Raw genomic sequence first — 14,308 nt, 5'->3', positions numbered from 1 at the left:
TGTTGCTCGTGGTTAATGCAGAGAAAAGTCAAAATTAAATTGCAATTATGGTTTTTGGCAAAATCGTACAGCCCTAATTCTGATTAAACATTTCCTGGTTCAGGTCAGGTAAAATTGCCTAAATTATTTCAGTTCCCAAGTGGCAGACTAATGAGAGACATGTTGGTTTGTTGTTTTGTTCAAATTCATAAAATGTACATACAGTAAGATTATTATGCCTTAAAACCCCAGTAATGACATGGCTATGTAAACTTATGGTGGGTTGATTCACAACATCTGTGTTAAATGAAGGCATAGATGTGAAGGTGTTTTAAGGTAAGATGTCATGCTGTTTCCTTCTGAAACAGCCGGCAATCTCAGCAAGTCTGGTTCATCCTTGGGTTTCATTCCCAGATGCCTAAAGGTTTGCATGCTCATTTGGTCAAACAACTATATCCCAGTATAAACACCATTTTATTGTCCAGAATGGAGCCACAGTGAGTGTCTCAGAGATGAATGTGTCATAGTGTATGTATCGATTATTTTGAGATAATATTTTGGGGAATTCAGGATTTTATTTCGCAAATGCACTCTTTGGGCTTCCTTGAAGAGAATAGCACGAAATAGGGCTGGGTGATATAGAGAAACAAGCATATCGATAAAATAGAAATCATATTGATCGATATTGATAATTATCAACAAATTCAAAACACATTTTATGTGCATCCCTGGCCATTTTATGCTGTTGCATGTTCTGTATGTTTTTACATACAGAACATGCAAACACTGAATTCAAACTCAACCCTTTATTCAACCAACTTTTTACCAAAACTGCAAGTTAAAAAAAAATAAATAAATGCTCTCTGAACTCTTTGAAGGGGGCGGAGCTTGGTGACGGAGTGTTCCTGGGTCTGCGTTTGTGATTGGTTGGGAAAATGTAATGACTGTGATATGAATCTACATGGCTTAAGAAGAACTGTTATACTATTGAACTTTTAATTGACCCTATTTTTCTATCATCAATATACATCTATTGATTGATATATATTGAAATCCCAAATGTTTAGGAAAATATATTTGTCAAAATTTTGTGAAGAGGAAACTTTTTTTTTTTTTAATCATAATTCAAAGCACTTTAATTTACTCATTAACCTTTTTTAGTTTGAACTTGCACAAGTGATGTCTGTTCATTGTGTAGAACCACTAGCAGCAAACATTTTGTTAGATTTTTCATGGTTTACTACAGCAGGGCCGCCATATTGTTTCATAAGCATGTTTCACAGCTTGTATTTAGTTGCACTGTGAATTCAGGTCAACTTCCAGACGAAATGCTTGACATATAAAGGCAAGTTTTTAAAATAATTTCTTTAAGTGAAACAAAAAGGAGGAGGGAAAAAAATTTAATTAATCGCATTTGGTATAATAAAATCAGATTTTATTTTTAAGCCATATCGCCCAGCCATACCAGATCTTGGCCACAAATGGGTTTTCCAAATAGACAATAACCCTAAGCATAACGTCACTTTGGTGTCAAGTTGGCTTAAGGACAACCAAGTTGATGTTTTGAAGTGGCAATCTCTGAAGTCCTGATCTTGTGAATTTCTCCATTGTGAGATCAATAAAGCCTATCTTATCTTATCTTATCTTGGTTTTGAATTTTGTGGACAGAGTTGACAAAGTGTTGTCAAGCAAAGTGGCCTACAGACCTGACTCACTTACACCAGATCTGTCTGGAGGACAAGGCCAAAATTTGTGCAAACTGTTGCTAGAAGCTGATAGGATACCCAGAATGTGTCACCCAAGTCATTTAGTTTATAAAGTATGTCTACAGAATACAAAGACAATGCATGAGAATTACAGAATTTGAATGAAGAAAGGAAAATGTAAAACAAATTGGTTTTATTTTTAAAAGTTTATTCAGATTTTGTGTCTGGTAGGGAGGAAAACGATTCTCTTTTTATAGTGTATGTAAATAACCAGTTTCAGTTGTAACTGACAGGCTAGTTTAAAGCAGTAGCAAGATGAGAGCGAATGGCCATTTGTTATTGTGGGTCAAACTGGACTTCTAATAACAGTGGAATTGACTGTTACTTTATTTGTCTTAAATTTAGCAGATTAAAACCAAAAAAAGACATTCAGATGTGGTGCAAACACCAATTTAAGTATCCAAAGCCCCACTTTAAGCTTCAGCTAATTCCTGGGCCAGACTAGAGGCCAGTTTTTGTCAGGAGCGGAGATAAAACCAGTCATCTAATGCTGTAGCAAGTGTGTTTTGCTGGGCAGGAAACGGCAAGAACGGGTGCTCATTAAATACCAACACTTTAGCACTGCAGCTGATTTGGTGTAAAAGCCCCCCATAGAGAAATTTTACAAAAGCACATCATTGTTTTTGGCTGGAATTACAAGTGCACTTCAAGGAGGCTCCCAAGTCGTTCACAGTTGCCATAGAATTAGTTTTCATTAACCAGTATTTGAAAGAACAGAACCAATAAACTCTGTTTTACACCAAATAACAACAATTGTAATCTCAGGGAATATTGCTGAAAAGTTCATTTCAAGTCTAATTAAATCCTTTCCAGGTCATTAGAGTTTTAATGAAATGAAATCCTTGTTAGTACAAGCCATTCCAATGAAATTCAGTCCGTTTTACCTGCTTTTTATAAAACGTATTTAAAAAAAAAATACTAACAGCACAAGACAAACAAAGGACTTTAAGGTCAGGAATATACCTCCGAGGGAAGAGAAAGTTAGGATGTTTGATTATGGCAGAGTAAAGTATCATGCTCGCTACTTAACAGGGAGCTTTAACAACATAGCCAAAGATATGAGTCAGAGGTCACCTGAGGTAGATGTAACCCTGAGCTTAATCCAGGTGGGTGTGGGGGGGGGGATTCCTTCTCTGCACAAGCCTGATAGCAGAAAGCTTGGCCTCATATTATTCATTTAAATGCTGCAGAAAATAAAGTTAGGAGCAAAGAGTGAGACCTGCCCTTTGGGGCAAAGGTATACTATCTGATCTTTGTGATGCAATGAAGCTAGGTCTTTAATATCTTTCTGTGTTACAGATATGTCATCATCCCACAACAACAATATCACCGTTAATTCTACTGAATAGCCTCGTTACCATAAAGCATTTTGATTTATCAATTTGTCAATTTCAGATTCTCATTTAAAAAGTCCTCAGAAATAGTAGTCATATATATATATATATATATATATATATATATATATATATATATATATATATATATATTAGAGAAACATCAACACTAATCCTTCTAACTGGCATCATTTACACAGTTTTGCGGAGGGCTTCTTCTCTGGAGATGTTTGGATGTAGCTACACAGCAGGTGAACCTTATGATCATTTTAATTAGATTAGTTTTGTGGCTAGAGAGTGACTGAGGGAATCTGAAAACTTCTCAGATGCAGCTCAAACTGAAGAAGTTGCAATGCACACCGTATTGGGGATAACTTTGCTGCTTTTATGGTTTGCAGCAACCTTTCACAACAGGAGCGAAGGTAAAGATTTGATTTACTACCTCTAACTTTATACCTTACTTTTATCCACAACCCCCTGTCAGTTTTTAGGATATGTGCTGTCATTCATTTAAGCTGGTACGCCATCTTTTGTAGCTGGAAAAAACCTTAAGAGTCCTGTTGAAAAGAAGAAAATGAGTCTTTTGTGAATGTGCCTTTACTCGTATGTTATCTTGCAGTGAAATAGCTTCATAAGCCAAGATTTGCACCAGAGATGTGTCTCAGCTGGTTAAATCTTAATTGTCCTGTTGGTCTCTTTTACTATACGTTCAAGATCATCTGTAGTGTAGTTCTGCAGCTATAAGAAGCGGTAAATATTTTAAAAAAACAGCTACATTTAGCAGAGAAAATGTTCTTTATCGTTCTCCTTTAACTTCAGTAGTAGCTGAGCGATCACTTTATACCACTTAGGATCCTTTTTTATGTCCACATTAGTTCACAAAGGTATATTAAACGCACTTTAGTGCCAGTGGACTATGGAGCTCTTAAATCAGGAAGTGGCCTCTTGAATCCTTAGAAGCTCTACATAATTTATGACTGATTTATCACACTTAAAGAAGATTTGATGGGTTTTTAAATTGCCACTGCAGCTTGTCACATTAGGAAGTTCAAAGGTTTTATTGCAACATTAATGTGTGTGTGGGTGCAGTTCTGGTAGCTATAGTCTACTGTCAGAGCCCTCTGAGTGTATGTTACAATGATGTTGTTTCTTTTTTAGGACGCAGAGTCACAAATGTAGTTATTTTGCTGCAAAAGATTCCTATGAAATGAAAAAAGGGTAGTCTGAAAGTTTACTGAATGGGAAAGTTTCCCAAATTTCAACCCTTTCAAATACTCTATGCCAGTTTATTTTGTGTTCTTGACTTTGATGTTTTGCTTCTTGAGGATTTGCATTCATCTATCTCCAAACTGGGAAAAAATCAAGAGTTGTGAAGGTTGATTTAATTTAAACCTCAATGCAAAAATGTCAGCGACGCTCTTTAAAAAGATTAAAGGAATAGTTCTGCATCTTTGAAGTTGGATTTTGTGAAGTTTATTTATCCATAATCAGTGTTTTACTTGCAGAAAATGACAGTCTCTTTGAAGGTGTAGACTGAGGCACCAACACAGGACCAGGGAAATGGTTATTGAAGGCACAAAGCGTATTGTAGCCACCATTGTGGTGTGCTGTATTTGGAGTACTTTTTTTTTTTTTTTTTTTTTCAAACCTTGCCAAAAGTTTTAAACCTGCCATATTCATGTTACAAAAAGCATAATTTTACTTTTCAAAACAGCCTTTTTGTTTGCTTTGTTTTTGTCATCTGCCGGTTTGCTATTCTGTGACATAATATACATATATTGTTACACATATAGTGATATCAGAATCAGAAATACTTTAATCATCCCAGAGGGAAATTGTTGTAAAGGCATTTTCTTTTTTACGCTGATGATTATGGCCGTCAGCTAATGAAAACACGGTTCAGTTTCTCAGAATATGAGACTAATACTGAGGACCAGTTAAAAGAAACGATTTTTAAAACAGAAGTGTTATGTTTTTACCATGTCAGTCATGTCTACACAATCACAGCTGCTGAATTTGACCAGCACACTCCAAAAATACACAAGCAACGTAAGGTCATTGCTAAAAACTCAACAATCCAAGCACATTAATAGAGCGTTAAGTGGAACGAACAAGTGTGCTGTAGCCATGAGAGGGCTGTGAAACACAAGCCATTCAAGATTCTTGTGACAATCTGGTGTCAGCTTGAAGAGCCACCGCAGAGATGAGCCACAACGATCACCCATGTAGGCCACTGCTGAGTCAGAGGCGGTGTCGGAGTCCTCTTATCTTTGTGCTCAGAACAAAAAGGACTGGACTGTTGATCAGCGGTCAAATGCCCCAGTCATTTTTTCCATTTCTTTTGAAAATCAAGGTCTGTAGGAAGAGTAGAGAGGCACAGAATTCAAGTTCCTTGAGGTCCAATTTGACATTTTGACGGACAGGGTGTTGGTTCTCTGTGTTATATCAACTAAAAATTCAGCTCAGGCGTCTCCCAGGAAATTTTAGGGCACGTCATGCTTTCCTCTGCTAACAAGCTTTATGGAGATACTGATTTAACTTTTTTTCTGCAGGACCTGGCACCTGCCCAGACTTCCAAAAGTACCAATACATGGTTAAATGACCATCACTGTGTTTAATTGGCTAGCTGTAGCACCTGACCTGGACCCCATGTGGAGAATCATCCAAGTAGAAGGATGAGAAACCAGAGCCAACACGGGAGGCACGCTGAATGAAACTTGGGCTCCTTTAATACGTCACCAGAGCCACAGAGTGATCAGCACCGTGGCACGCCGCATTAATGCAATAAGTCATGCATAGGAAGCCCCGGTCAAGCCCTGAGTGCAGATTCTGTACATTACATGAACGTACTTCTCAGTAGGCCAACATTTCTGTACTAAGATTCTCTCTTTTTTTTGGTGTTATGTTGAATGTTTCTGAGATGCTGAACTTGTAGGCTTTAATAATGTATGTGCAAAGAAAAAAAAAATCTAAAAAAAAAAAAAGGAACAGAAATGGACACTTCAAATATTTCACCCTGTGTGTAATGCTTCTATTTTTGCTCAAATTTTGCCATTGTGGTACAATAGAGGAATTTCACTCTAATTTCTGTAGATGCACCTGTATGCACATAATGATACAGAAACATAAGATTAAAATGTTCGGGTTTTTTTTTATTTGCTGTGGTGCGTTTTGGGAATTCACTGTTTTGTCATTCGTGACAAGCAGTTGTTATGAGGACAGGCTTAAAGTACGATTCAGTAATCTAAAGCTTTTTAAAATTTCCAACAGTCTTGATTTGCAAAGTTATTTCCCCCCCCCCAACTTCAAACTTATCAGAGATTATTTTTAATAATGTTCAGCATCAGCAACTCTGTTCTTTGCAGGTCCCTGTGCTGTAGTGCACTTTGACAAACATCACTTTAAGGAGATTACAATTGTTGTTATTTGGTGTAAAACAGAGTTTTACACCAAATAACTTTAAGGAGTCAGTTAGGGGATCCACTTATATAATATTTTCAACATATTACTTGAAGCTTTTTTTTCCAGAGATTGATTGCCAGACGTAGAAAAAACCAAACTGATTTTCCATGAGTAAGATACAAACATAGCAATGGAGTATTTTGCACATAAGGGGATGAAGTGGCCTGGTGGTTGGAGCAGGGTGCTGGCATCCTGGGAAGGCTTCTGGGTCCCCGAAGAAGACCTTTATCCCCCAGAGGGAGCTGCACAGGGGCAGCCCGTTAGCCCCAAAGGATGGTTAGATGCAGAGGACGCATTTCATTGGAATGCACAAAGTTGCAGTGAGAAAACAAAAATGTAAAAAAAATAATTTTGATTTAAAGCACGCTTCCAGTTGTGTCAGAGTACTCTTCGGGACAAGGGGCAAAAAGCAGAGAGAAGGATGGCCTCGTTAGAGCGTCCGTAACGCACCTATCAGGAGTGTTGCAACACCCCTACACCAAGTTCTTTCTAATAGCGCTATATTTCACCGTGGAAAACTTCCCTTCAAAAGTGACATGATGTATGACAGGGCCTCTTTCACCCTACCCTTGTCCCTCTCACACTCTCATCCTTACTAATGCCTTCTCCTCCTGTCTCCCCCCCACCCACCCCTTCCTCGTCTTTCTAGTTTGACAAAGCATTTGCCTACAACATCCGGCACATGTTTGGCAAAGAAGGCAAGCGGGCAGACTACACCCCCTACAGCTGCATGAAGGTGATTCTGTCAAACCCACCCAGCCAAGGCGACTACCATGGTGAGTTAATGACTGAGGGAAGAAACCGTTATCTGTTGTTTTTTGCAAGTTTCCTCGTTGAATTGGACACAGTTCTGGAGTTACCAGGTTTTCCCAATTTTATATATATATATATATATATATATATATATATATATATATATATATATATATATATATATATATATATATATATATATATATAAAAAACACAGTTGACATTTTTTAACTGTCTTAACATCTTCTGTTAGGAGTTAGTGTTACTAATAGCTGTTCCTTGTGTAGAGGATGGAGGCTCTCACCTTAGCTGTGATATTTCCAGTAGATTGCTGACATTGCCTAGACTAGATCGTTCCAAGGGACAGAACTGGAGTACTCAGATCCACTTTGCTGTTATATATTTGGCATCACTTATCTGCTTTGATTAATATCCAATTATGACAGTCTGAATGAACAGCCCACACGCTTCCGCAGAAAACCATTTCCTTTCTGGAAACCTCACGCACCTTTGGTGTTTTCTCGAATTTGTTTTTGCTGAAAAACTGCGACTGTAGCAACAGCTTCCAAAAGAGTGCAACCTGCTAGCGTCTGTTTACTAATGCTCCCAGGTTTGACCCGGGGCTCTCACTGAATACGGTGCAGATACGGTTGCGGTGTCGCAAGGAACCCAAATCGTTAAAAATCGATGTGTCCATTCACATCAGCCAGGTGCGGTTTGCGGGTCTGGTTACCAAGGTCGTTTGGTGCTGCAAAAAATTTCACAAGAAGGAAGTTTGACCGGACGCTGCATCGGTCCCTGGATCAAGCTCCCGATGGTTTACAAGCCTAACAGGAAACATTGGGCCAGCATAAGGTTCTGGTGAATTTCAAAATAAAATCACCCCACCAACTTACGTTAGCTTGACCAGTGTAAACAAGACGGCGACACAGAAACACAAGGAAACAGAAGGGTTGTTGGAGGATGAGATAGGATATTTATGCGTACGGATAACAAGTTTTGCCTTAAAAACCAAAAACCATGGCTGTTTCTTAATCATTTATGAGGGACAGCAACAGAAAGGCCCACGTGAACTTCTGTTCTCGTGGCAGCGGCATTTTAGCCGCTGTTTCCCTAGGAGCAGTGTGATTGGGGGTTTGTGGAAAACCGGAGCTGGATCAGGACCGCAAACCATTTTTTTTCTTTCTCTTTATTTTTATTTTTTATTTTTTTTAAGTCTCCAACCGGCCTATCAGGCGTAAAAGCAGCTGAATTGTTGTAGTGTCCAATGTTAAGTCTTAACTGGGGGTTAGAGCTGGACACTTGCAAAGGTGCGGGATACCTGATTTAAAACCCACGGAATGCTACTTTGAGTCCTTGAGCAAGACCCTTTGTCCCAGATTGCTCCCTGGGTGGCTCCCTAAGCAACGGGTTAAACGCAGAGCATACATTTATCATTGGAATGTATGCTGCAATCAGAAATAATAATTATTATTATCAATGAGTAATTTACAAATGTTAATTGATCTACTTTTGTTCCTGATGCCAGGATGTCCGTTCCGTCACAGTGACCCAGAACTGCTGAAGCAGAAGCTTCAGTTCTACAAAGTGTCTCCCAGCGGAGTCAATCAGGTGGGTTTCTTCTAGTCTGTGACCATTAAGTCTCTCTATAAAACACCATTACTGCTTCTGAGCAGGGAAATCATGCTGTTATATTCCTTAGAAAGTTTTCAAAAGTTGCTTAGGAAAAAAAAACATGAATATTTAATGAATCAGAACCTAAGTCCATTTTTACAAAGATATAAGCAGTATAAAAAGGAAGGCAATACAGAGTGTAGAAAAGGCTATTTTAGTTTTCCTTGATCTGTCTAAATTAACATTCAGACAGATCAAGTTAATGTCCTCCATGTGGGCGGATATTTAGACAATCTGGTCGTGATGATAGTCCGTTCAGCAGCTCAGACGATTCTCTTGAAGCCGCAGGAATCAGCATGATGCTTAACATTTACTGGATTAGGATCTGTGGTGTTATGTGAGACACAGTAACGCCAAAGTGAATGTTTATCTTCCCCACTGCTCTATAATCTGCCTAGAACAATCAGATTAAACAGGTGACCCCCCCCGAGACATTGTTAATATCATATATTACACCACATTTGTTTGTTGGAGAGAAATTGGAAATGCATCCCGACGAACAGCTACAGTTTTTTCCCTTTTTTTCCCCCCCTCTTTTAATTAATCTGTTTCTTTTACAACAACAAGGGCATTCTGTTTTCAACCAAATCTAGTTTGAAACTGCAATTTCTGGAAGGATAATCTGGATGGCTCATTACTGATCTAGCACCAGCTGTAGAGACGAGGGTGCCGGTAGCGATATTGCACCAGAGGCAGGCAAGTAGGAGTTTGGGGAATTATGATGTAAACAAGTCTGAGCCGAGGAGCAATCTTTGGATTTGTTTTCCCAGCCGAGTGAACGTCTCAAACGTGAAGGCTTAAATCAGTTCAATTCAGTAACCCATCTGAAGGGTTTCGCTGCGCATGTGATACTGTGCGTCTGCAGGAAGTCAGCCAAAGTCTCAGTACTTTACCTTTTACACATTATAAAAATAGCTAATAGGGTTTAGATCAAATAGAAGACTGCCTGTGGTCATTCTGCCAAGAGCTGATCTAATCCATTTAGTGTCATCTGTGTTTATTAGCTTTGCAAAGATTTCCTTAAGAATGTATTTTCTGCTGTCGATATGATTAATGAACTGTGCTTGGGTTGGTAGTTGACCCAGATCCAATAAAAATTATTGAAATGATTGCTGCAGAAGCACGAGCTGCTGATTGTCTTACTTGTGAATGTAACTATCTGTAACTGCTTTCATTATCACTGTTGCAGATCCTGGAGCTGGTCAAAGGAATGCATTATCAGCTGGCGTGCCAAAAATACTTTGAATTGACCCACAATGTAAGTTCAGACTGCACGAACGGAGCGAATCAGCCGAGACTGTGCCGCTCGCTCCTCAGAGCTCACGATGAAACGATTGCAACTGTCATTACATCCATTATTAGCCGACTGTCAGAATCATTTAATCTTTATAGCTCCATTCTGCCGTCCCAGGCTATTTTATCCTCTGTAGACACTTGGGTCATTTTAATCTGTTTTAGTTTTGATGCTTGAAACATCGGCCCCAAAAAAATCAACCCTTTACACCCATTACATATCACCCTGCCCTGGGGGGTGGGGGGTGATGTCATCATCTAATCTGCATATTTGTTCATCCATTTGGGACCCAGGCTGTTGGAGAGCTTTATGCCAAGAAGTTATTAAAAATGGTGATTCAATGTGTTTGGAACTAAAATTACCTTCTATAAAATGATTAATGAATTTTAATACATTGCCTGAATCCACACACAACACAAACTGCACCAAAGAGAGTTATCAGAGGCACACAAAGTGAAAGAGGTGAATAAGGGGGTGAGGCTGCGTGGGGATCTAATTCAGGGAATTATTTCAGTGCAACAGTTTCAGAGACAAAACTATATTTACGAGACGAGGCGGCAGCAGCCGTGTGTGCCTGCGAGACAGCGCTGAGGGAAGTAGTAACCCTCGCTGCTGCTCCAAGACACTGACTCCAGAATGTCTGTGCTTTCTGTAAAGTCGCCATTAACACAAAAGAGTCACTACACTGCAAAAACGGATCTAAAAATAAGTAAAACGTTCTTAAAATGAGTGTATTTGTCCTTGATTTGAGCAGGTAAATAAGATGATTTGCCAATGGAATGAGATTTTTCCATTTAAAATAGGAACAACTCATCTCCATCATCTTATTTTAAGTGCAGGATGTCTAATTATCTTATTTTAGGGGTCAAAATACTCATTCCATTGGCAGATAATCTTATTTACCTGCTCAAATCAAGGGTAAATACACTCATTTTAAGAACATTTTACTTATTTTTAGATCCGTTTTTGCAGTGTAAAAGTCGTAAGCTATGTGAACAAAGTTCCTTTTTGTAGTTTAAAACTACAAAAAGCTAGTTGCTTTTTGAAGAAAATTGTTAGAGTGGTCTGAAAAGTCTCAACAAAGATGCTAAATGGGCAACAGTGGACTGTCTTCTCTAGTTTTCCCGCTGCCGCTCCCCAGACAGGAAGAAGCAGGCAGTGTTGTTTTTAAAAAAAATAAAGTACATTTGAACTTTTCATGATATTTAAATTAATTTCAAACTCTGATCATGGTTAGTATAAGTGTGCAAATATAGACTGTACATAATATAGTGTATAAATATCTCATATACTTGACATTGTTTTAACACGTATTATAAGAAAAGCTTCATAATGAAGGTGTGGTGGCTTTTATTTTGCCAAGGCGGTGCGGCACGATCAATTACATGTAGTGGAAACTCTGCAGTAATAATACTTCTTAAAACTGTTCTTCTATTTTGTTACAACTACAAACTTTAAGGTTATTGGAGTTTTATGTAAACCAACACAAAGCAGAAAGGCAGTGATGCATGTTTTTCTTTTACATTTTTTTTTTTAACTGTGGCACTTGAAGCTTCACCTCAGCATGATGCTGCCATTTCCATGTTGGTGGGAACTGGCAAGTGGATAGACGCTCTTCCTATTTGATGACGCAGTGAAGCGTGCTGGGTGAAAACTGGCTGGTTTTTCAGCGCAGATTGTTGACAAGATAGAGAGGCGAAATGTCAAGCTAATGGCCGGCGATCAACGCGAATTATCTGTCTTGTCCACGTTCTGCAGGAACGTACCTTTTGCGTTTCACCACACGTTACGTTCTGGGTGTTTGCCCTTGGTTGGGCTGGATTTTATTTCATGGTATAAGGCTAGAGAAAAGTGACTAACGTCAAATGCGCAATACTTCTCAGATTTTGATTTGCAAAGCAAAATTGAAATCCATAAAAACTTTCTATTCCTCTCTAAAATGAAGTGCTACTTTGTGTTGGTCTGTCACATAAAATCCCATTAACTGGACGACTGTGGCTTGAGTAGTTGTCTTGCAATCCGAAAGATTGTAGGTTCTATTCCAGCTTCTTGTGACGTGTCGATGTGCCCCTGGGCAAGGCACTTAATCCCAAGTTGCCTACCGAGCTGCACATCGGTGTACGTATGTGTGTTGGTGAGAGCGATTGGGTGAATGTGGCTCTAGAGCGCTTTGAGCGGTCAGTATGACTTTAAAAACTTTATATAAGTTCAGTCCATTACCATTTTACCATAGGTGTGAATATTTGTAGATGGCAATGGGATTAGTTGGTAAAGAAAGGATGATTTCCGGTCTAATTTTGTTTTATGTACATGTTCTGATTCATGAACTTAGGTAAACATCTGCTGTAAACACTGTTGGAAGCTTGTTGTTTTGTTTTCACTCTTTACACATACATTCATCCAGTATTTAAAGGCAAAGTATATATAAAAAAAAACAAGGAGTGAGTTCTGCAGTCATCTGTTAACTGAATTATTTACTACAGGGTAACTTTCATGTGTTGAGTTTCTGTCAGACTTCTCCTTACAGCTGATAAAAGCAGGGATTTTTACACTCCAACACCCCCCCCCCCTCCTCAGTTTTATAGTAGTATTTTACTATAAGTTACGACTATGTGGGAGAGTCTGTTAACAAGTTTCTGCAAAAAAAAATGTTATACACATTTTTTATGAATGTTTTTCTTGATGTGATTTAATTTATTCTTTACCCCCAGAGGGTAGAAATAACAAATTTAGATATCTTGTCACTATCCGTAATTTGTCACACAGCAGACTCCTGAAGACAAGTCATTTACGTCCTCTACATGAAACCGTAAAATCATGAAACGATTTCAAATCAGCAGTGACACAGCGTAGCTATGTGCCTGTGAAAGCCTGTAACGGGAAGAATTCAGTAAAACGTTTCACAGCAGCAGCAGCAGCAGCGAGGGGATATTAAATGACCGTTTCATTAAAGGTGACACTGCATTAAATCAGTCAATCAACCTGCCATCTTCGTGATAACTGGCAGCTAATATCCCCTCTTGACCTTCCTCTCCTGCGCTTTCTCGTTTTTTTGTTTTTTTTTCTGAGCAGGTGGAGGACAGCGCTTTCTCTCTCAGTCACCCCAACCAGTACTTCATAGAGAGCCAGAAACTTTTGGGCGGAGGGAAGGACGTGAAGCGAGAAACGGAGACGCCGCAGAGGTCACAGGAAAACTCTGCCGCCAAAGGACCCGCTGCAGCTCGAGAGCCCGCAGCTGTGGAATCCCAACATCTGGCCGAGATGACAGCGAACCTGGAGACAGACTTCCTGAAGACTGACTTCTGATTTCTGTTTCGCTCCATGTGGAAATAAGTGCTTGCCTCTGGTATGAGGGTCAGGGCTTTGCTGGCTGGAAACTGTATAATCCGAGTTTGGTAATAAAGAAAACCTGAGTTGATTTAGTTTAGTGAGTCATGTAGTGCCTTGAACTTTTCCACATTCTTCCACAAGCATCAACGTGTTTTATTGGGATTCAAGGTGATTCACTATAGTGAAAATAAAGGTTGATTTGCAATGTTGTTGTTTTTTTTCTAATAAAAATCTGATAAGTGTAATGTGTACTTGTATTCATCAACCGCTGAGTTGATACTTTTGCTGCAACTACAGCTGCACTTGTTTTGGGATGTGTTTGGACTGGCAGCTGCTGAACCTTTTCTTCGCTCTTTATTAAAATACGTCTAACTCAAGTCAGGTTTGACAGAGTAAGCGTTTGGAATTAGGTCTGGACTTTAAGTTCCCCATTTAAACTCTGTAGTTCCCGCCGTCTGTTTCGAGTTATTGTTCCCAACCCTTTAAGTCTTTAATAGCCTCCAACATTGAATACAGGTTGATGCTGCCACCGACGTGTTTCTCTGCGGGAAAGGCATGTTCAGCCTGATGATCTGTGTTAGCCACTTTTCTTTAAGATTTGTGGAGTACACGGCTGGTAGTTGGTATGGCAACAGATTCAGAGATCCAAAAGTTTTTGGCACAACTTCACCAACTGCCAAGGTGCGAGGAGGGGGTGGTAAAATAAGTGGTAAAAT

At 39.1% G+C, this 14,308-nt stretch overlaps 1 protein-coding gene across 2 annotated transcripts in view; it reads left to right on the top strand.

The window, feature by feature from the left end:
- prim2 (DNA primase subunit 2) overlaps window positions 1–13,837 on the top strand; it is a 37,509-nt gene extending 23,672 nt beyond the window's left edge. For both annotated transcript variants that reach the window (XM_036126710.1, XM_036126712.1), the window contains exons 11-14: window positions 7,191–7,317; window positions 8,823–8,905; window positions 10,158–10,226; window positions 13,335–13,837. In XM_036126710.1, the coding sequence (XP_035982603.1) occupies window positions 7,191–7,317; window positions 8,823–8,905; window positions 10,158–10,226; window positions 13,335–13,568 (513 nt within the window). In that variant the 3' untranslated portion in view covers window positions 13,569–13,837. The remainder of the gene's footprint in view (window positions 1–7,190; window positions 7,318–8,822; window positions 8,906–10,157; window positions 10,227–13,334) is intronic.
- Window positions 13,838–14,308: the final 471 nt, after the last annotated feature.

Source organism: Fundulus heteroclitus, chromosome 22 (assembly GCF_011125445.2).
Source record: "Fundulus heteroclitus isolate FHET01 chromosome 22, MU-UCD_Fhet_4.1, whole genome shotgun sequence".
Lineage (NCBI taxonomy): Eukaryota > Metazoa > Chordata > Actinopteri > Cyprinodontiformes > Fundulidae > Fundulus > Fundulus heteroclitus.
The sequence above is the reverse complement of the archived record's forward strand: the minus strand, read 5'-3'. Positions and strand labels throughout refer to the sequence as shown.